The sequence below is a fragment of the Drosophila albomicans genome, chromosome X (genome assembly GCF_009650485.2).
Source record: "Drosophila albomicans strain 15112-1751.03 chromosome X, ASM965048v2, whole genome shotgun sequence".
In the NCBI taxonomy this organism is placed as follows: domain Eukaryota; kingdom Metazoa; phylum Arthropoda; class Insecta; order Diptera; family Drosophilidae; genus Drosophila; species Drosophila albomicans.
In genome coordinates, this window is record NC_047627.2 from 13,584,569 (window position 1) to 13,608,398 (window position 23,830).

Consider the following 23,830-nt stretch of genomic DNA (forward strand, 5'->3'; position numbering starts at 1 on the left):
TTCTTTTATTTCAATATCAAGTTATAGTCTTAGTAGTTGAAAATAGATCAGACTCGCTTTAAATCTTTACACAACGGTTACCGGGTGCATAAAAGTCGAGCAGACTCGGCTTTAGCTTTGCTGTTTGCTTGAAATTTTGGGTGCGAATAATGTCACTGCATTTTTTTGTTTGTTCTTTTAAGCTATTGCGTAATTTAGTATATTAATATACTGAATGTATACTCAAGACAACCTTGGTTTTCTCTTCAGCTTCTTCTTCTTCGTCTTCAAGTGCGTGTGTGGAATGTAATTAATTGGTATTGTGTTGTTTGTTGTTGGCTGATTAAGTTGGTGTATGTTAATGTTTCGATAATATTGGCAGTAAAAAGGATTGCACAACTCTCCAATCAGAATGTGAGGGGTGAACTATGACTTGGTGGGGGATGTGGATGGGGAGGGGGAGGGGGGATGGAGCTGAAGCGACAGCACGCAATGGCATTCATTTCAATACTTGTGTTTATTTTCGGAAATTGCTGCATACTTCAAGGGTTCGGTTCGTAACGACAACAAATGACGAGAATAAACAGGAAAAACTTTTTTGCAGTTCATGGATAACGATAACGATAATGATGATGATGATGATGATGATCAGCTGTGGCCCCATTGCAAAATAATAAATGGCAAAGCCGCTGTGGTGACGTTGGCATTATTATTGTATTTGTGTGTGTGCTTATGTGTGTGTGTGTTTGTAGGTCACGTTGAAGTTGCCGGTTTGCCATTTGTGTGCGTTCGTTTGTATGTGTGTCCTGTGGATGCGTGTGTACAATGGCGAAATTGCCTGTCATGGGCTGCAGTAATAACAACAGAAGCAAGTACAACAAAAACAACAACAGAGCAAGAAAAGAACAACGACAACAACAATAATAGCAATGGCAAAAGTTTAATGAGTTCAAGTTTTATAAATGAAAAGACAGGTGTCCTTGCAGCACAAAAATCCCAATCTCAGACGTAAACAGCACGCTACGCGCCACAGACGTTCACTTTGTGCTCTGTTGGCGGAGGCATGAAACCAAATGCAGACAACGACGACGACGAAGATGGCGACGAACAAAATCCCGATCATTTCGAAGGTGATCCACGTCCACTGCCCTACGACTTTCAAAAGGAATTAATCGAAAACTCCAATAGGCACATACGCATCTGTGAAGTCTTCGTGCCCTCGTCCAAAGGTATGTTAACTCCATGTTGGAGTTTAAAGCGTCGGTATTTTCATTTTAAAATACCAATATTTTCATAGGAATTTAAATTCGAAATGTTGGTATTTAGAGCAGCTCAAAAATTTCCCTAGGGACATTATTGAAAAATCCCTTTCCTTGTCAGAGGAGTTCCCCTGCTGCTGGTCATCTATCTCACTCTAATCCATTTACGCGAAACTGTCTAATTTATTTTTCTGTTTTTTTACAGTTTATCCTATCACTTCCAAGTTTTACGCCAAATACGAGTCACATGGCAATCAGTTGCCGCAGCGCCAAAGGCAAAGCACCAGACTGTCGTCGGAATATCCGTTGTTGGAGTCGCAGGTTTATGGCTGGATGCCGCTGCAGTGTCGAGACGCCGCCAACTATTTAAATTGCATACATGCACCCAAGCGACGTTGTCGCATGACAATACACGGCGAACAAATCATAGCCGGACGAATTACCGAGCGACCGCCATTCAACGGCCTACAATTCATACTTCATTAGCAACAACAACAAGAAAAAACCCAATATATTTGCAGTAACGATGTAGCCAGTGTGTCTGTTAATTGTGTCTCGCAAAATATACTAAAATGTACCAACTAATTACATTTTGTTGGCGGTTACACTTCAAGTCAGACATGGTAATTTTAAAGTGAAAGTTCATTAAAGTTGAAAAGAAATAAAGTCAAAGTAAATAAATTTTGTTGTTATGATTCGCAAATGTTTTCTATGCCAATAAATATCCTCAAAAATTCAACAACGTGGCAACGTCTTTTATTGCGGTAAGTTGGCAGCGCGGTCGATGCCAATGTTTACTTCTAATGCGGTTTTTGTCTCAAAATATATTTAAAACTGTAAATAAAACGTAAAATGGGCATAAGTTTGGCACGAAATTAAAATACAATACACGTCACAACGCTGAGAAAAATGGTAAGCAAACGTAAATAATCCAGCGAGGTGCGAAAGAAATGTCGAAGTACGTGTATTTTATAGGCATTATTTTTGTTGTTGCCCCTGGCAGCAGCAAATCACTTAATGGCTAAACATTTCAATAAACTTGCTTATATTAATTTATTAACAGGTGCAGCCAAATAGAGAGAACTTTGATACCACTTCTACGGCTTTGAATGCGGATCAATTGCTATGCGGAGCATTCAATGCCCTGCAAAAATTATGTAGGTATACAAAATATGTTAGATATTCTACCTATGTAGCTCCTTCCTTCTTTACGTTCGTTTTGGATCAGTGAACTAAGTCGTTCTTTTGTTAGTCAAATTTCGTTCCCAAGAACGGAACAAAATCATCCGAATAAGAGTGAACTACTATTACAATGAACTTGTTATTTTCGATCGGTCACACTGAACACAAATTAAAGCAAGCGCCGATGCGCCCTTGAATTCCATCAAATATATTTTCGTTTAAAAATGTCGCGTTGTTTATCGCATGCACTGGTCAAATATCAAAAAGATTTGGACTTAGGCATTAAGGAATTAACGAAGGAATGGGATGAGTCCGATTCAGAATTAGCCCAGCGCTTAATACAACCTGATAGAGTTTCTAGTGAAGACCTAAGTCGTCAATATAGTCCTGAAGATGTCCGACAATTGTGTCTGCGCACCAAAGTGCGTGTCGATATGACGCTTTTCAATTGTCTATGGGACGCAAAGAAACGTTTCGATAAAAAGGAACGCCTGAAAAATCGTTCCGAAGTCTTCATCAACAAAATGTACATCAAAGCGGTGGCGAAAAAAATGGTGATACCATATGAACCGAAAGAAATTGAAAAATCTGTGCATATTCGTCGTTGCATACTCAAGAAGCGTAATAATCTACGTTTAGACAGATGGAATAATTTGCCAACCCAAGAGTCATCAACATCGTTGTCCATTGAGGAGATCAGCGAAGACCAAGAGCCGTCATTAATGTTGGCGCAAATACCCAATGGATTGCCCAGTAATCCCAATGGAACTACTAATCTACATTTAGACAGATCGAATAACTTGCCAATCCAAGCCTCGTTGCCCATTCAGGAGATCAGTGAAGACCAAGAGCCGTCCTTAATGTTGGCGCAAATACCCAATGAATTGGCTAGTAATCCCAATGGATCTACTAATCTACATTTAGACAGATCGAATAACTTGCAAACCCAAGCCTCGTTGCCCATTCAGGAGATCAGCGAAGACCAAGAGCCGTCATTAATGTTGGCCCAAATACCCAATGGATTGGCTAGTAGTCCCGATGGTAGCAGAGTCGCGTCTGATAATACAATTAACTATCCAGTTGCCGACATATCGTCAGGACCCATTTCCAGTGAACCTCAACTTTGGCACTTCGGAAATACCGAAAGCGAAGTTCTTCAATTGCCCACGATTGCTGTAAACGAAGACGTCAATATGTCAAAAAATGCCGGAGCCAAAAATGCGAAATTGGCTATAAATAATGAATCTAAAGATGCCCAGAAATCCAAGGAGGAGAGTTCGGAAAAGTCAGGAGTCGATTGGGAAAATGCAGCGATGGCAATCGATCCTGAATCTATGACCATCGACTCCGATATGCAGACTCCACAAACAGAGAGTGAACCAATGGCTGAAGATTACTCCATCTTCAACACCCAAGTGCCCTGCACATCAACGCAGTCCACTCAAAATACTGATGATTTTCTTTAATTTTTTTTCGCACTTATTTAGAAGTATTAACTACGGATTATGAAATTTAAAAAATGTAAAATGAATTGAATTACAAGTTTTTGAAGCATGTTTTCCGAATAAAAATATATTCTTGTTCCTTGATCGGTAATGAACTAAACACTAGTTGTAAATGTGTCGAAAAATTCAATTTATTTAATTTTACTTTATTTTATAGGGACGCAGGGACGTCGCTGTGCCAGTTTTGTTATGTCGGAACTGGGTGGAAATGAATTTATTGAAGCTGCGATTAATTGGTGTCTCGAACATCCAGATATTGCCATTTGCGTGATGGCCGCTAGTTTCGTTATCCTGTTGCCATTGTTAATCATTTTTGGCTTTGGCATTGCAACCATGGTAATCACATTCACAGGCATTCTCGTGCTCGAAGGTATTTATTTGTAAATGACAATTTCACTGATAACTTTGGCGATAACTAATTTACTATTTTAGGAACTCTCTTAACGGTTGTTCTCATGATATTCCTTGTTTGCATTGCAAGTTTAGCCATTGCAGTAGCTGTTTTTGCTGTTGTTGCTTATTTTGGATTTTCGCAAATTCACGAATTCTTTGGGTTGAGCCGTCATCGAGATGCTTTTGTCAAATTTGTACAGGAAACTCGAACAGAAAATGTAGAATCGACCCAATAAAACGATCCTATAGTTAAGTAAGATTTCTGGAAAAAAAAAACTTCACAATATGTATCTGAAATTCCCAGTAATGAAAAGACTGTAATATGAAATATAACGATATAAAAATAATCAAATATTTGTATCTTTATTATCGTCAGTAATATCATAGTTTACCTCACTAAATTCGTTTTTAGCTGTTGAAGAATTTCATCTAAATAATACAAGTATTTTTATTGCAATTGTTTAATTTAAAAATTTAACTTCTTTTTCATGCTTATTAAAAATAAAGTTGGCAGCACCGAAACATACTAGTTATCGATTATTTCTTTGATCAATTCAGCTTTTTTGGAAATTCAGCTTACGGTCACGCTGTTCACCTTATACACACATACTTTGTTTTCGCTGGAGAATTTTTTTGTAAAAATCGTGAATTTAAGTGTAAAAAATTAAATTAAACTGCTGTAAAGCAGATACAATTATTATTGACGTGGTAAGTTAGTTAAGTCCTCTAATTGATATCTATCAACTCGCAAAATGGTGCTCCAAAAGTTGTTGAATGCAAAACATGAAAACCTGGCATTAATAGAAAACGCGAACGCAAGAAAGTTGTTAGCAATCAAGAGATACAAACCAATCAGGCGGGGGTGTGGTAATCCCCACACATACTAAACCAAATACTGCGTATTGAACATAAGTGCATGTGTGTGTGTCTTTAAAGCTAATGCTTATACAGATAATAAACATAAACAACGCAAAAAAAAACAAGTGGTCCGCGGCATAATAAACATTAATGTTTTCATTTTTTTTTTTGTGACCTGCTAGTGGGTAAAATAAATATCTCCAACGTTTACTCACATATACGTTCATGTAGCTAGAAGGAAGCTATCTTCTGCGCAGCTTAAGACATCGTCCTATCTTAGTCCAAATAATTTAAGGACTTCAAAAGAGACAAAATTTATGTATTTATACATATGTATATAATTTATGTGTATAGGTGATTTGATTGGTAATGGAAATATGTAGTGACTATGTAGTGTTTACTTTTTTTTATTATTGTTTGCCATTTTGCGGCATCTGGCAACGCTGCTAAGCTGCATTGGAGTTTCCTACTCTCTTGTACCTATAGAATACATACACACGCATGTATGAATGAACACCAGCATTCTCTATCTATCTCTGTCCATCACACTCTCAGTGGTGCACTGTATATGTATGAGTGTACGTGCAACGCCGCTACGAAGCGTCGGCCGCAGCGTTCTCGTTTATTTTCCAGTCACTTGTCTGTTTCGGTCGTCGCTGGTTGTTCAATTTCCGAGTGCGTTTTATCTCAAGAATCTGCAAATTTCAATTGCATACAAATAATTTTGTAATTTTTTTTATTGTTATTGTGGTGCATCAAACATAAGAGCTGAATTATACTAAGTGAGGTTTCACTTGCGTGATTTAAGTAACTTCAGGTGTGTATGTATATCTCTCTCACTCTGACTCCCTTTTGCGTTCGGCAGGTAATTTATCAAAACTACTTTGGATACCCTACATACACACATACACGTACATTTTTACACACAATCTTAAGTATGCTTCGTAACATATTTGGTTTGGCCTGTGAAGAAGTCTTTAAACGGAAATACCTGGTGTATGTGTATGTGTGTGTGTGTGTACCTAATTGCTACAATATTTGCTGGTAACGATAGTTACCTGCCCTAGAGGCTTGGGTTGAGTTGAAACTCTCAAACTTGACTCTGTATTTATCTCACGTTGAAATTGTTCAACTTTAACAGAGATAGTGTTAATTAATACACAGTACAGATTCATTTTTGGGAAGTTTTGCTAAATTAAAATATATGTGTTAAGAAAAATAGGTCGGGTCTTTGATAAGTACTAGTTGAATTAAATACTGTGGGTTGTTTGTTAAATATGAATGAAATAAGCGATTGTATTTATTCTACATTTCTTAAACATGTTTTCAAATTATACAATGATCTTAATATATTGCAGGTGTGGTGTAAGCGCCTAAATCACCAAGATGAGTTACATGCCAGCACAAAATCGTACAAGTAAGTTACTTATTCTTTTTTTAAACTCAATAATCCCACCTTCAAGATAACCTCAATATACAAATATACAGGACTACAAATATTTTGTTTGAATTTTTTGCATTCCCCAAAGAGCATTAAAAAAAAAACAAAAACAAGACCCCACCTTCATTGCGGCTTTATACACTTCAATGCTCATCGACAAACAGATCCTGGTGCAGAGTAAAAAGCGCATTTTTCTGTAATCGATTTGATATCGTGTGGCTGACTTCAATGTTATACTGTGAAAGAAAATAATAACAATCTATCGGCTTTCATTATACCGTTGTTTGTGTCCTTTTGTCTGCTGCTTTGCTAAAATATCCATCATCCCTGCGAATTGTCGTTGCTTGTTCATTTTGCTCACTTTCGTCCCCTTTGCTTTTCAACATTTTCTGCTTCCATGCGAATTGTGCTTTAGTGCTTTTACTCAGTCTTGTTGTTGCTGCTTCTGTTGCTTCATTTGCAATCCTTTTATAACGGGGTTTTGGAGTGTGGGAGTGCGTGCACTCTCTTGATGTTAAGCTCGCTATCCCTTTCTCTCTACCCCAATGTGCAGCTATTTCAAATGGTGACACACGTTTAAACTTGTGCATTTTCTTGTATTTTTGTTCACTCCAAATTTAATTAAGGCAGGCACCATCTTCGACTTAAGAGGGGATGTTGTGTCCCGCTTGAGAATAGAGCACAAAGTGCTTAATCGATGAGGGATATAGACGAATTAATGGCAGTTTTGCAGTTGCTGCACTGCATAAGCAGATGAAGCAAATGCGAAACAAAGCGAATCTCTGAGTAGGCATAATTAAGGCAAAGTGGCAAACAAACCGCCCAGCGTAGCAGAGAATAGAACAGCACAGCGCAAAGCTTTTTGCAACTCAAGCTTGCTGGGAGGCGATCCACCCCTTGCAGAGCTTCTTACAGTGGCATTCGAGTAAGAAATATCGATACCAAAATTAACAAAGTCATTTAGATCTACATTAGTTTTAACAATAATTAATTAATGGAAGTTTTGAATTAATCTATATTTAAAAAACTTAATTTATGAGCACCGCTTCTTAGTAATATGATCCAGGCTTAGGATCATTAATTGTTACTCAAGCCATTTCATATACGCTTAGCAGCTTATCTAGAGATTTTAAGTTTGATAATCCTTAAGTCAGCATCTAAAAGGTGAAATAGGTATTTCTTATATCTCTGGTTATTTAAACGGAAAAACTCAACTTGCGCCACTGTACTTCTTTCGGTTCTCATTTTCAGCCTTGATTGCTCGTTGAGACACAACGCCAAGAGCACACACAAACTCGTATTCATGTCCATATCCTTATTCGTATGTGGTGTGGCGTGGTGTGGCATGCCACATGTTTCCTTTACTCGTTTGAGGGGGAATCCTTTTTACAATATGCAAAAATGTCCTGCAGCGCTGAAACTGTCATGTTCCTAGTTCAGTTTGCTTCTGTTGCTGTTTTTACTGTCATTTTGCTGTCGTCGTGTCGCATTTCAAACGTCGTATTTGAGCCAGTTCTTTAATCCATTAGACGAGTCTTGTTCGCTTTAATCCTGAAATGAAGAACACTCAAATGCAAATGGAAATGAAGAGTTGGTAATGGGAGGATATAGATTATTATGAATTATTCCTTGTAGAAAGAATTGTTATTTGAATTTCTATGTTGCTTGCAGTGTCCCACAGCAATCAATACAATCCGCCGGACTTGCCGCCAATGGTGTCCGCCAAGGAGCAGACGCTGTTGTGGCAGCAGAACTCGTATATGGGCGACTCCGGCATACATTCGGGAGCCGTTACCCAAGTGCCGTCGCTGTCGGGCAAGGAGGATGAGGAGATGGAGGGTGATCCGCTGATGTTCGATTTGGACACCGGGTTTCCGCAGAACTTTACACAGGATCAGGTGGACGATATGAACCAACAGTTGAGCCAGACCCGATCGCAGCGCGTGCGCGCCGCCATGTTCCCAGAGACTTTGGAAGAGGGCATTGAGATACCATCAACACAATTTGATCCACAGCAGCCAACCGCTGTGCAGCGTCTATCGGAACCGTCGCAGATGCTGAAGCATGCCGTTGTCAATTTGATCAACTACCAGGACGACGCTGAGCTGGCCACACGTGCCATACCGGAGCTGATCAAGCTGCTCAACGATGAGGATCAGGTGGTCGTCTCGCAGGCAGCCATGATGGTACACCAGCTGTCGAAGAAGGAGGCCTCGCGTCACGCCATCATGAACAGCCCCCAGATGGTGGCCGCTTTGGTGCGCGCCATTTCGAATAGCAACGATCTGGAGAGCACCAAGGCCGCTGTGGGCACGCTCCACAATTTGTCGCATCATCGCCAAGGCCTGTTGGCCATCTTCAAGAGCGGCGGCATCCCGGCTCTGGTGAAGCTGCTCTCGTCGCCCGTGGAGAGCGTGCTCTTCTATGCGATTACCACGCTCCACAATCTGCTGCTGCATCAGGATGGCTCCAAGATGGCCGTGCGCCTAGCTGGTGGCCTCCAGAAGATGGTGACTCTGCTGCAGCGCAACAATGTCAAGTTCTTGGCCATTGTTACCGATTGCCTGCAAATCTTGGCCTACGGCAATCAGGAGAGCAAGCTCATCATTCTGGCCTCGGGCGGGCCCAATGAGCTGGTGCGCATCATGCGCTCCTACGACTACGAGAAGCTCTTGTGGACCACATCGCGTGTGCTGAAAGTACTCTCGGTATGCTCGAGCAACAAGCCGGCGATTGTCGATGCCGGTGGCATGCAGGCACTGGCCATGCATTTGGGCAATATGTCGCCGCGTCTGGTGCAGAACTGCCTCTGGACATTGCGCAATCTGTCGGACGCCGCCACCAAGGTGGAGGGGCTTGAGGCGCTGCTGCAGTCGCTCGTTCAGGTGCTGGCCTCGACGGATGTGAATGTGGTCACATGTGCTGCCGGCATTCTCTCGAATTTGACGTGCAACAATCAGCGCAACAAGGCGACTGTTTGCCAAGTGGGCGGCGTTGATGCCCTCGTTCGCACCATCATCAATGCCGGCGATCGCGAGGAGATTACCGAGCCGGCGGTGTGCGCCTTGCGTCACCTCACTTCGCGCCACGTCGACTCAGAGCTGGCCCAGAATGCAGTGCGTCTCAATTACGGCCCTCTCCGTAATTGTCAAGCTGTTGCATCCACCATCCCGCTGGCCTCTAATCAAGGCTGTCATCGGGCTCATACGCAATTTGGCCCTCTGCCCGGCCAATCATGCGCCTCTGCGAGAGCACGGCGCCATCCACCATCTGGTGCGTCTGCTGATGCGCGCATTCCAGGACACAGAACGCGTAAGTAGTGACATGATTAGGCTTCCTTGGTTTACAATCTAAATGAATTTCATTAATGTGATGCAGCAACGTTCGTCAATTGCCACCACTGGGTCACAGCAGCCATCTGCGTATGCAGATGGTGTCCGAATGGAGGAGATCGTCGAGGGCACTGTCGGGGCCTTGCATATCCTTGCGCGCGAGTCCCACAATCGTGCTCTCATACGCCAACAATCGGTTATTCCGATCTTTGTGCGTTTGCTCTTCAACGAAATCGAGAACATTCAGGTGAGTGTCATATAAAGAGACGCTGAACAATCGTTATTTGCGGAGAGATAAGGAATTTTGACTGAATAGAACAGAGGTTTGAACGAGACACTATCGAGGATAAGAATTTTGACTGGAGTTTTAGGAACGAATAGGAAGTTTCTGGGACTACCCTAAACAGAATTCCTAAGGACTCTTGAACTGTGAAGAACTGTGAACGGGTGTTTGAAAATCCGGACACTCCTTATGATGTTCTCCCTTTACGGTGGATCCGATAGTCTCTGAGGGATATAGAACAAACCCACAGCTATATTATCCCTGAATAACTTGATCTATTTAAACTTACATTCCTTAAAGCTCTTGGAAATTGATCAATACTAATTAAATTGATATTGCAGCGTGTCGCAGCTGGCGTGCTTTGTGAGTTGGCCGCCGATAAGGAAGGCGCCGAGATAATCGAACAGGAAGGGGCCACTGGGCCGCTCACTGACTTACTGCATTCGCGCAATGAGGGCGTGGCGACTTACGCAGCAGCTGTGCTCTTCCGCATGAGCGAGGACAAGCCGCAGGACTACAAGAAGCGTCTCTCCATCGAGCTGACCAACTCGCTGTTGCGTGAGGAGAACAACATCTGGGCCAACGCTGATCTGGGCATGGGTCCCGACTTACAGGTGTGTAATATGACTGATTGATCGCTTGATTGATCAATTATGAGTTACGATATTTTAATTTATTTAATGGAATCGAGTTTGTACATACGAAATTTGTAGTATATGAAAGTATTTTTAAGCATATTGATTATTATATTGTATATATTCAACATTTACAAATTTACAATTGATTATTTGTTTTGTATTTCGAGAATCGATCATTTTCAATGTTAGTTTAAGGTAGAAATTGCAAGCATTTGGCCGTAGCTGGTTATCGATTAGAAATCACAATCGAATTACAAATTATTTGAATCTCGATAACCGAGAGAGAGTGAAAATTATAATTATTAACTTTATAAGTATTTAATTTTATGTTTTCGTTAAATGTTGATTAACTTATTAATGATTAGTTTTGATTTTGTAATTAATTTATCTTTTGATTTATATTGTTTCTTTTCTTTCATTATGTTTTCTGTGTGTGCAATATCGAACAAACCAAACCAAACCAAACACCAAAATGTATCACTCCACAACAAACAACGACGCACCAATCAACAACACTTAACAACAACAACAACACGAACACCAATACCAACAACCGCAATCACACAACATCAACTACTATCACATCCTCTACTGCATATCCTTTCTTGAAAACCAAAACGCAAACACAACAACTCGTGTTCTGTGTCTGTGTGTCTCTTCTTTCCTAACAACTTTTCACTTCTGATCCATCCAAATAATAATGATAAAATCACTACACCAATCAACCCACAATTCAATCAATCACAATCACGTACGTACACAAACACACACACACACACCAATCGACAACACGAATACTACGTACACAATCATGATTACGATTACGATCACAATCACGATCATGATCACAGGATATGCTTGGACCCGAAGAAGCATATGAGGGCCTTTATGGACAAGGTCCGCCCAGTGTGCACAGTTCGCACGGAGGTCGCGCATTCCATCAGCAAGGTATGTATGCTTGGTTCAGGTTCTACGAGTATAAGGATCTACAACCAACAGCCATTCAACATAACCCCCAATTACCTTCATTGTTAACTATGTGACACCCGCCCCGCTCCCCTCGAATGTGTGTTTAGTTAATCTAATTAAGCGGAAGATGGAAAAGCTGAACAATTTGAATGCAACCACCCTTTGTAGTTTACCAACCTGGTTTATCCGACCCACCCTTGGGCACACAACATTGTTCTATTCATAACTCATCATCTTTACAAAATCGAACTACGAAAGCAGCTGTGATCAGCAATATAGCTCAAACTTCGTGGGTTAACCTTGTGCTATTTTGACCATCAGTTTACAACATTGCATGCCAGGTTATTAAAAATATAACTAATTGACAATACTACTCAAAAGTGAGAAATATACTGAAAATATACTGAGCTATAAGGAAATGGATTTTTTTCTGTTTATGCTGAACGGCGTGAAATGAAGACAAACGGAAATATTTAAATTTTTCTTACAAATGCTGTTAATCGACTGGAAATCTGAAAATGCACAGTGGTATTATTGTACTCACATACACGAACAAAATGCAAACACATCCACTAAATGTACTTTGAGTCTACCCCCAATATTTGATTTTTCAAATTTTCGAATATTATCAAATTTTATTTTTATTTAAGAGTCTTGTTTTTATGACTTATGTTTTTTTTTTTATTAGGCCTGTGTGCACATGTTTTGTTCGGCATGATTTACAACTTTATATGCATACATATGTTTTTAGTTGCACGAGATGAATTATCCAACATAAAAATAATAAATATATGTTACTTTAAATGGAAATGCATAATCCATAATGAGTCTGCACTATGTCTATTTTTTAATAATTGTGTTATACATATTTAAGTATATAATCGACATATCGACTAATTGATTCAATCATTCTTTACTTGACAGGATATGATACTCTACCAATAGATTCAATGCAAGGTCTCGAGATCAGCAGTCCAGTAGGAGGTGGTGGCGGAGGTGCTGCTGGCAACGCGGCACCTTCGGTTGGGGCACCCACATCGCCCTACTCCATGGACATGGATGTCGGCGAAATTGATGCTGGAGCTATGAACTTTGACTTGGATGCCATGCCGACACCACCCAATGACAACAATAACTTGGCTGCCTGGTACGATACCGACTGTTAAGCACACATATGACAGACGATGACAACATTGTTATCAATATGGAAAATAAACGAATGTTTGCAATAGAATTACATATAAACTAAACTAAGCAAATGTGTTTTAATGATTTTATTCGTTGTTTGTTAAGGGGGAACCCCACAAGGGAAAAGTCTTATCGTCTTTTATATAATTTGATGGCCAATGACTCTCGAGGATGGATTGAGAGAAGAAACTGGCATTGCTGTTTGTGCTTTTCACGGGGCAATTGATCTTAAAGAGCAGAATGGCCAAGAAATCCTGTAAGCGTTTCTTAGATCATTACACACTTCTCTAGCGGAAGGAATAAAGACAATTTAATTGACTGTAAATATTTATTATTTGGCCAAAATATCCTAAATTTATATATGAAATTAGTAATCGTAAGAATATATAGGTTTTTTGGTAATGACATACCGGTTTCTTTATTGTTTTTTGACGACGATTTTAACATAGTTAGCATTGTCCGAATTAAGTGCTATATGTACCGTTGTCTTCGATGATTTTCTGCCATTTTGATGGTAACTTGTATATGCCTCTCCTAAAGAAGTCCTTGTCCCTAGTGGCAAAAAACTCGGCGATTCGATTTTCACATTCCTCCCTTGAACTCAATTTTTGTCCATCGAAAAAAGTTTGCATGGTCAAAAACAGATGGTAATCGCTTGGGGCAATGTCCGGACTATAAGGTGGATGCATTAACACTTCCCAACCAAGCTCCCGTAGCTTGTGACGCGTCACCAAAGATGTATGGGGCCTGGCGTTGTCATGATGGAACACAACGCCCTTACGATTCACCATGGCTGGCCGCTTCTGTTCAAGTGCAATCTTCAATCGCTCCAGTTGTTTACAGTAGAGGTCAGAATTGAGGGTTTGGCCATAGGGCAACACTTCATAATGGATAATTCCTCTGATATCCCACCATACACTCAGCAACACCTTCTGAGCCGTCAGTCCTGGCTTTGCCACCGTTGGAGACGACTCACCGTGCTTCGACCAGGATCTTTTACGCTTTATGTTGTCATATGTGATCCATTTTTCACCACCAGTGACTAACCGATCCAGAAATGAGTCGAGTTTATTACGGTGCGACAAAGATTCGCAGATTGATACACGGTCGAAAAGGTTTTTTTGGGATAACTCATGAGGCACCCATACATCGAGCTTTTTTGTTAAATTTTTCGACTTTAAATGCCTATGGACGGTTTCCGTGCTTAGTTGCAGCTCCTCTGCAATGGTTCTAATAGTCACACAACGATCTCGATCCACTATTTCCATGATTTTATCCGTATCGTCGGTCACTGGTCGTCCGGAAGGCTTGGGTGTTTCGGTATCAAAATTGCCACTTCGGAATCGTCTAAACCACTGTTCGGCGGTTTGAATCGAAAGTTTGTTATCTCCTAAGACAACAATAATCTGTCTGCGAGATTCCGCAGCAGTTTTTCCCTGTGCGAAATAAAATTTCAAAATTGCCCGAATTTCTGCGTTTGTGAACTCCATTTCAATCGTAATTGTAATTTTTGAACGTGGAAGCTCATGTAAACAAACTACTATAAGGTGATGCTAATACCTTTCAAACGATATACAGCATTGCCAGATACGATTATATTTGACTTCCTCCGTCTTCGTTATTTAGTAGGCTTTATGATTTTAATGTATTCTTATCGACACCGACAACTTTTCCCTAAATATCGACAAAGTTAAAATGTTAAGATTTAAATCTATATATACCGCTATTTTTTATAATTATCGATAATGATGCGGTACGCAGCTGAGAAAGCATCGAGTACAATTCTGTCCGTTCAAGTGTAGAGGGTGTGCGAATGTTGTTGACTGCTAAAATATCGATGATAGCGATGTATCGATAGTACCATCGTTGTTTTTCCACCTCCATAATACACACATTAAATTTTCGCTGGAGAATTTGTTGTAAAAATCGTGAGATTTAAGTGCGAGAAAATAAATAAAACCTGCTGTAAAGCAGATACAATTATTATTGACGTGGTAAGTGATTGAAGTTTTACAATATTAGGCTTTCTGTCATTAATTTACCGAGAAATTATGTGATTAATAGTACTGTCTGTGTAAACGTAAACTAGCATTGAACGGAACATAAGAAAGCTGTGCAAGATAGACACAAACCAAACAGCGGGGGTGTGGTAAATCCCCCTTCCCCACACATACACTTAAAAGTGATTCGTATGGCATACATACAATATATATGTGTGTGTATATTTATGTATACAATAATATAAATGTTATAAACAATAACAAATGCCAACATTTGGATGAAACTGACAAGTTTAAATTGGTAGTTCATTCAATATGGCGATCATAGTTAAAACATTCTTATGTACATACATATGTATGCAAGTGTATGCCATATGTAGAGTGTATGTTGTATGTAGTGTGTATGTGGTGGAAGAAGGAAGTTGCCAACATTCTGCGCAGCATAAATCAATTTTCCATTTAGTTTTGCTTAACTTTTATTTGTATGGTTTTTAATTTTTAACTATTTCAAATACTATTAAATACTAAAATTGAAAGAGTAGATCGCGGTTGGTTAAAATATGCAGCAGGCTTCATTTGTTGCTTTTGAAATATCTGGCAACTCTGTGAAGTTGCATTGGAGTTTCTGGGCTCATACAAGAGTATACAAACATATACACGCACATGTATCGTTTCTTCTCGTTCCTTCTCACGCGAGCTGCACTCTGTATGCATACTGGTAGAGCAGAGCAATGCAGGGCAGGGCAGAAGTGTACTTGCAACGCACTGCCGCAACGGCAACGGCATCGCTCTCGTTTACTTTTCCAGTCACTTGTCTGTTTCGTTCGGAGCTGGTCGTGTGATTTTTGGCTGCCCTATAGAGTACTCGTATTTTAAATACAAATATATAGTTGTTATAAATTTTCTGTTGTGCACTAAGTAAAAAAGCAAGTGCATAAGTTACATTTGATAAATTGAAAGTGTGGTGTTTGTTCCACAACTTGTGTGATTTCGTTAACTAAAGGTAATTCTATTTAGAGTCTTCTACTCCCACATTCACACAATACTTATGTATGTACATATGTATGTATGTGTGACATGTACAATCTGTAAAATATTTTGTTTGCACCGCAACGTTTTAATGCGGAAATACTTGTTTGTATGCTTATGTGTATACAGAGAGTGTGAGTAACCATCGCATAGTCGAGTTACCTGAACGAACTCATGGCTTACAATGAGGGAATACCTCTCATTTCAATTTGTTTTCTTTGAAATTCGACGCTGCACTCTGTCAATGTTAATTTACATTCTTAAAGAGATAGTTTCTTGTTTGTTTGCTTGTGACTTGCGCCGCTTGAATTCAGCCAAAGAAAGACGCGAATAGATTCTGTTTTCTTAGAATATGTTGTATGCTTTGCCCTAAAACATATTAAATTTCCTTTCTCGATATTCTTTTTATTTTTATTCAAGTTCGTACAGTTGCTTTTGTCAGTTTTTTCTGTGAATAACTTGGACGTAAAATAATTTAAATTGTTGTATAATAACATTTTAAGACTGCATCATTAGTTGTTTTATATACACATTAGGATAGGTTCAAAAAGGTGCCGTATGCATGCCTAGAATGAAAATAGGTTGTACATAGGAGTTTGCGAAAAACTTTGTTTATTATTGGTGTATAAAATGTATCAATTTATTTTTATTCCAAGTACAATAACTGACAGCAAGAAAAATGGCTTTTTAGTTATTTTTTATTCTTACTTACTTACAACTAATGGTAATTACAATATAATTTCCATCTGTTTATTTTCAGGTGTGGTGTAAACCGCCTAAATCACCAAGATGAGTTACATGCCAGCACAGAATCGTACAAGTAAGTATCTATAATTTATATATTCTAATCTATTATATACATAAATACCATTTTATTTGATTAAATCGAAACATATTCATACACATAATCTGTAGATAATAGTGGCATAGAAAGTATTTTATTTGGGAAAAATTTATCCATCGTTCAAAGAATTTTGATATACACACAGCAACAGCAACAACAATTGAAACCTTTAGCATTTCTTTTCTAAAGAGCAATGCACCAGTTAAAAAGAGGGGGCAGGGTCACACTGCGGCTTAAATTGCACTTCAATTCCCATCGACAAACGATTATTTGCTTGCACAGCTCAAACGTGCACTTTCTGTAATCGATTTTAAATGGGATGCCTGGCTCCACTTTGTTGTTATTGCAAAGGGATTGCAATAACAACAATAGCAACAACAGAATCTATCGGTCCGCATTGTTGTTGTTTGTGTCCTTTTGTCGGCTCTTTCGCTGAAATGCATCACCCTTATCCATCCCCGTGAATTGTTGTTGCTTGTTCATTTTGCTCGCTTCTTCGTCCCCTTTGCTTTGCTTTTCCACATTTTCTGCTTCCCAGCAAATTGTGATTTGGTGCTTTTAGTCGTGTTGTTGTTGCTACTGCTTCATTTGCAATCCTTTTATTGAGGGGTTTTTGAGAGTGGGAGTGCGTGCAATCTCTTCCTGTTAAGCTCGCTATCCCTTTCCCTCACTTCCAGTGTGCAGCTATTTCAAATGGCGACACACGTTTAAACTTGTGCATTTTCTTGTATTTCTGCTCATTTGAAATTTAATTAGAGCGGCATCTTCGAGGAATTGAGGGTGTTCTGATCCCGCTTGAGAATAGAGCACAAAGCGCTTAATCGATGAGGGATATATGTAGTCGAATTAACGGCAGTTTTGCAGTTGCTGCACTGCATAAGCAGATGAAGCAAATGCGAAACAAAGCGAATCCCTGAGTAGGCATAATTAAGGCAAAGTGGCAAACAAAACGCCCAGCGCAGCGAAGCAACTGGAGTTGGGAGCCGAGTCAACCCTTACAGGGCGTCGTTCTGTTCTCGTTTTTGGCTTTGATGGCTCGTTGAGACACAACGGATATAGCAGCATAGCATATACATACATACACACTCGTGTGGCATGTGGACTGCCACATGTTTGCCTCATTCGTTTGAGGAGGAGTCCTTCTTACAGTATGCGAAAATGTCCTGCAGCGCTGAAACTGTCATGTTCCTAGTTCAGTTTGCTTCTGTTGCTGTTTTTGCTGTCATTTTGCTGTCGTCGTGTCGCATTTCAAACGTCGTATTTGAGCCAGTTCTTTAATCCATTAGACGAGTCTTGTTCGCTTTAATCCTGAAATGAAGAACACTCAAATGCAAATGGAAATGAAGAGTTGGTAATGGGAGGATATAGATTATTATGAATTATTCCTTGTAGAAAGAATTGTTATTTGAATTTCTATGTTGCTTGCAGTGTCCCACAGCAATCAATACAATCCGCCGGACTTGCCGCCAATGGTGTCCGCCAAGGAGCAGACGCTGTTGTGGCAGCAGAACTCGTATATGGGCGACTCCGGCATACATTCGGGAGCCGTTACCCAAGTGCCGTCGCTGTCGGGCAAGGAGGATGAGGAGATGGAGGGTGATCCGCTGATGTTCGATTTGGACACCGGGTTTCCGCAGAACTTTACACAGGATCAGGTGGACGATATGAACCAACAGTTGAGCCAGACCCGATCGCAGCGCGTGCGCGCCGCCATGTTCCCAGAGACTTTGGAAGAGGGCATTGAGATACCATCAACACAATTTGATCCACAGCAGCCAACCGCTGTGCAGCGTCTATCGGAACCGTCGCAGATGCTGAAGCATGCCGTTGTCAATTTGATCAACTACCAGGACGACGCTGAGCTGGCCACACGTGCCATACCGGAGCTGATCAAGCTGCTCAACGATGAGGATCAGGTGGTCGTCTCGCAGGCAGCCATGATGGTACACCAGCTGTCGAAGAAGGAGGCCTCGCGTCACGCCATCATGAACAGCCCCCAGATGGTGGCCGCTTTGGTGCGCGCCATTTCGAATAGCAACGATCTGGAGAGCACTAAGGCCGCTGTGGGCACGCTCCACAATTTGTCGCATCATCGCCAAGGCCTGTTGGCCATCTTCAAGAGCGGCGGCATCCCGGCTCTGGTGAAGCTGCTCTCGTCGCCCGTGGAGAGCGTGCTCTTCTATGCGATTACCACGCTCCACAATCTGCTGCTGCATCAGGATGGCTCCAAGATGGCCGTGCGCCTAGCTGGTGGCCTCCAGAAGATGGTGACTCTGCTGCAGCGCAACAATGTCAAGTTCTTGGCCATTGTTACCGATTGCCTGCAAATCTTGGCCTACGGCAATCAGGAGAGCAAGCTCATCATTCTGGCCTCGGGCGGGCCCAATGAGCTGGTGCGCATCATGCGCTCCTACGACTACGAGAAGCTCTTGTGGACCACATCGCGTGTGCTGAAAGTTCTCTCGGTATGCTCGAGCAACAAGCCGGCGATTGTCGATGCCGGTGGCATGCAGGCACTGGCCATGCATTTGGGCAATATGTCGCCGCGTCTGGTGCAGAACTGCCTCTGGACATTGCGCAATCTGTCGGACGCCGCCACCAAGGTGGAGGGGCTTGAGGCGCTGCTGCAGTCGCTCGTTCAGGTGCTGGCCTCGACGGATGTGAATGTGGTCACATGTGCTGCCGGCATTCTCTCGAATTTGACGTGCAACAATCAGCGCAACAAGGCGACTGTTTGCCAAGTGGGCGGCGTTGATGCCCTCGTTCGCACCATCATCAATGCCGGCGATCGCGAGGAGATTACCGAGCCGGCGGTGTGCGCCTTGCGTCACCTCACTTCGCGCCACGTCGACTCAGAGCTGGCCCAGAATGCAGTGCGTCTCAATTACGGCCTCTCCGTAATTGTCAAGCTGTTGCATCCACCATCCCGCTGGCCTCTAATCAAGGCTGTCATCGGGCTCATACGCAATTTGGCCCTCTGCCCGGCCAATCATGCGCCTCTGCGAGAGCACGGCGCCATCCACCATCTGGTGCGTCTGCTGATGCGCGCATTCCAGGACACAGAACGCGTAAGTAGTGACATGATTAGGCTTCCTTGGTTTACAATCTAAATGAATTTCATTAATGTGATGCAGCAACGTTCGTCAATTGCCACCACTGGGTCACAGCAGCCATCTGCGTATGCAGATGGTGTCCGAATGGAGGAGATCGTCGAGGGCACTGTCGGGGCTTGCATATCCTTGCGCGCGAGTCCCACAATCGTGCTCTCATACGCCAACAATCGGTTATTCCGATCTTTGTGCGTTTGCTCTTCAACGAAATCGAGAACATTCAGGTGAGTGTCATATAAAGAGACGCTGAACATCCGTTATTTGCGGAGAGACAAGGAATTTTGACTGAATAGAACAGAGGTTTGAACGATACACTATCGAGGATAAGAAATTTTGACTGGAGTTTTGGGAACGAATAGGACTGGGACTACCCTAAACAGAATTCCTAAGGACTCTTATTACTAAGGAACTGAGAAGAACTGTGAACGTGTGTTTGAAAACCCGGACACACTTTATGATGTTCTCCCTTTACGGTGGATCCGATAGTCTCTGAGGGATATAGAACAAACCCACAGCTATATTATCCCTGAATAACTTGATCTATTTAAACTTACATTCCTTAAAGCTTTGGAAATTGATCAATACTAATTAAATTGATATTGCAGCGTGTCGCAGCTGGCGTGCTTTGTGAGTTGGCCGCCGATAAGGAAGGCGCCGAGATAATCGAACAGGAAGGGGCCACTGGGCCGCTCACTGACTTACTGCATTCGCGCAATGAGGGCGTGGCGACTTACGCAGCAGCTGTGCTCTTCCGCATGAGCGAGGACAAGCCGCAGGACTACAAGAAGCGTCTCTCCATCGAGCTGACCAACTCGCTGTTGCGTGAGGAGAACAACATCTGGGCCAACGCTGATCTAGGCATGGGTCCCGACTTACAGGTGTGTAATATGACTGATTGATCGCTTGATTGATCAATTATGAGTTACGATATTTTAATTTATTTAATGGAATCGAGTTTGTACATACGAAATTTGTAGTATATGAAAGTATTTTTAAGCATATTGATTATTATATTGTATATATTCAACATTTACAAATTTACAATTGATTATTTGTTTTGTATTTCGAGAATCGATCATTTTCAATGTTAGTTTAAGGTAGAAATTGCAAGCATTTGGCCGTAGCTGGTTATCGATTAGAAATCACAATCGAATTAAAAATTATTTAAATCTCGATAACCGAGAGAGAGTGAAAATTATAATTATTAACTTTATAAGTATTTAATTTTATGTTTTCGTTAAATGTTGATTAACTTATTAATGATTAGTTTTGATTTTGTAATTAATTTATCTTTTGATTTATATTGTTTCTTTTCTTTCATTATGTTTTCTGTGTGTGCAATATCGAACAAACCAAACCAAACCAAACACCAAAATGTATCACTCCACAACAAACAACGACGCACCAATCAACAACACTTAACAACAACAACAACACGAACACCAATACCAACAACCGCAATCACACAACATCAACTACTATCACATCCTCTACTGCATATCCTTTCTTGAAAACCAAAACGCAACACAACAACTCGTGTTCTGTGTCTGTGTGTCTCTTCTTTCCTAACAACTTTTCACTTCTGATCCATCCAAATAATAATGATAAAATCACTACACCAATCAACCCACAATTCAATCAATCACAATCACGTACGTACACAAACACACACACACACACACACCAATCGACAACACGAATACTACGTACACAATCAATCACGATTACGATTACGATCACAATCACGATCATGATCACAGGATATGCTTGGACCCGAAGAAGCATATGAGGGCCTTTATGGACAAGGTCCGCCCAGTGTGCACAGTTCGCACGGAGGTCGCGCATTCCATCAGCAAGGTATGTATGCTTGGTTCAGGTTCTACGAGTATAAGGATCTACAACCAACAGCCATTCAACATAACCCCCAATTACCTTCATTGTTAACTATGTGACACCCGCCCCGCTCCCCTCGAATGTGTGTTTAGTTAATCTAATTAAGAGGAAGGTGGAAATGATAAAATGGATTTACTACAACAAGTTTTTTGCCACACCATCCACAGCAGTTCACAGCCCTGGTTTATCCAACCCACCCCTGACTAATTACTCACCCGTTAAAATCTCTATATATTTATTCGATAAGTAACCATGCATTCTTTAACACATCTCATAACTATATTAAAAAGAAAAAAAAAGAAGTAATACACCCTCAAGTTTTCGATATATATCATTTATATATATATGTTTTCGCAAGCTGACACCTCAGAGATTTGTGTAAGAATTATGACCAAACTCCATGGACGAAAGTGCATGCAAAGTGTTTTCAAATTAAACGATATTTTATCCATTCTTATTTGGATCGACTGTCTCAATTTTTATTTAATTAAATTTAAATTTTAAAATTTTGAATTGAGGTCCTTAAAATTGAATTTAACTTCATTGTTAGTTTTAATTTCATAGAAAAAAACATATTTTTGAATTTTGTAGAAAAGTAGGAATATGATGAGAGTTTAGTGAAAGGTTGTAGGCTTATTATTCAATTTATTAAATTCACAATACACTTGATACGTTCATACGCACAAACTGCATAGTTTGAGATTCTATTTATAAAATTCTTTTCATTATATCCTGTTTATTATTATAGTTTTTTTTTTGTATTATTAAGTTAGATTCTTTTCTTGTTGAGATAAGCAATCTTGTGTTTGAATTTGCATGCGCGCCTTCATTAACTATAATTTGCATGTTTGTGTGTGAAATGTAGTTAAATGCATGCGAAGACTACCCTAAAAAAGAAATATATATATACATATATATATTTGTATAAAAATTTATATATAAATATCTTTAGTGATGAACAGTGTTATTGTGCAACTTGAGCTGACTAAATTAATGTGTTAACCCATTTTGTCATTCCACAGGATATGATACTCTACCAATAGATTCAATGCAAGGTCTCGAGATCAGCAGTCCAGTAGGAGGTGGTGGCGGAGGTGCTGCTGGCAACGCGGCACCTTCGGTTGGGGCACCCACATCGCCCTACTCCATGGACATGGATGTCGGCGAAATTGATGCTGGAGCTATGAACTTTGACTTGGATGCCATGCCGACACCACCCAATGACAACAATAACTTGGCTGCCTGGTACGATACCGACTGTTAAGCACATACATACATATGACAAGAGGATTTCTAGCGTCTTTCCACTATGCTCACATATTTCTGCGTTTTTTTTTTACATTTCGATTTACATATCTAAGAACATAATATTCAACTCTTAGTGGAGAGAGGCAATTAGTGTATATGGAAATTTAAACAAATATTTGCAATAGAATCATAAATATAAACTTAAACATAAAATTACGTTGTGTTTCAATTGATTTTCTTCAACGGATCATTCATTTTATGGGCTTTTAATTTTCAGCAAAATAGAATCCAGGGAGCATAAAAGTTTATCAAACAAGAACTTCATCATTTCCAACAGATCTTAAGTGACGCCAATTATTAACATAAAAATATTCTACGAAGGATTTTGTTTTATGATGCAATTAAAAAATGCATTTTCAATTTACAATGTGCAATTAATTCAAAATTACTTACGGAGTTATTTTCATTCACAACTTTTTATGAGAAATGTCATGGACGTCCCTTTTTCCACATTCACATTTTGATATTAGAGTTGCAGATAGAAATCATAATTATTTTTTCAGCAAATGGAATAAAAATAATAACTAAGCTTTAAATTGTATTTACCTAAAAAAGAAAGACATTACGAATTAAAGCTTAATCATTGTCATTTGACTTTTATAATGCGCATTGTAAATTA

General features: G+C 40.3%; 4 protein-coding genes across 5 annotated transcripts; all 4 read left to right on the top strand.

Annotated features, from left to right (window-relative positions):
• Positions 1–446: 446 nt before the first annotated feature.
• On the top strand, positions 447–1,775 carry LOC117577913 (uncharacterized). The gene is made up of 2 exons (XM_034262911.2): positions 447–1,208; positions 1,444–1,775. Exons 1-2 carry the CDS (start codon positions 1,043–1,045, stop codon positions 1,722–1,724), a joined length of 447 nt encoding a protein of 148 aa, XP_034118802.1. The 5' UTR covers positions 447–1,042; the 3' UTR covers positions 1,725–1,775.
• Positions 1,776–1,990: 215 nt separating this feature from the next.
• Positions 1,991–4,671, top strand: LOC117577904 (telomere-binding protein cav). Of its 2 annotated transcripts, XM_034262901.2 has the most exons (4): positions 1,991–2,150; positions 2,302–2,395; positions 4,083–4,295; positions 4,358–4,671. In XM_034262901.2, the coding sequence occupies exons 1-4, from the start codon at positions 2,148–2,150 to the stop codon at positions 4,552–4,554; spliced, it is 507 nt and encodes a 168-aa protein (XP_034118792.1). In that variant the 5' UTR covers positions 1,991–2,147; the 3' UTR covers positions 4,555–4,671. The 2 variants fall into 2 exon arrangements, with proteins under 2 accessions (XP_034118792.1, XP_034118791.1); XM_034262900.2 differs by lacking the exons at positions 1,991–2,150; positions 4,083–4,295; positions 4,358–4,671 and adding an exon at positions 2,467–3,919 and having other exon boundaries at positions 2,303–2,395.
• Positions 4,672–4,902: 231 nt separating this feature from the next.
• On the top strand, positions 4,903–13,089 carry LOC117577897 (armadillo segment polarity protein). Its single transcript, XM_034262880.2, is given in 8 exon segments — positions 4,903–5,026; positions 6,535–6,593; positions 8,289–9,751; positions 9,753–9,929; positions 9,996–10,196; positions 10,574–10,846; positions 11,722–11,818; positions 12,764–13,089. Coding segments are annotated over 7 exon segments (2,484 nt in total). The 5' UTR covers positions 4,903–5,026; positions 6,535–6,562; the 3' UTR covers positions 13,006–13,089.
• LOC117577898 (armadillo segment polarity protein-like) lies at positions 4,937–23,364 on the top strand. The gene is given in 8 exon segments (XM_052008100.1): positions 4,937–5,026; positions 16,817–16,876; positions 18,329–19,968; positions 20,035–20,125; positions 20,128–20,234; positions 20,616–20,888; positions 21,771–21,867; positions 22,926–23,364. Coding segments are annotated over 7 exon segments (2,481 nt in total). The 5' UTR covers positions 4,937–5,026; positions 16,817–16,845; the 3' UTR covers positions 23,168–23,364.
• Positions 23,365–23,830: the final 466 nt, after the last annotated feature.

Coding starts and splice junctions, on each gene's coding strand:
- LOC117577913 (XM_034262911.2), top strand. CDS start 1,043: ATGAAACCAAATGCAGACAACGACGACGACGAAGATGGCGACGAACAA. Junction 1,209..1,443: donor CTTCGTGCCCTCGTCCAAAG/GTATGTTAACTC, acceptor GTTTTTTTACAG/TTTATCCTATCACTTCCAAG.
- LOC117577904 (XM_034262900.2), top strand. CDS start 2,645: ATGTCGCGTTGTTTATCGCATGCACTGGTCAAATATCAAAAAGATTTG.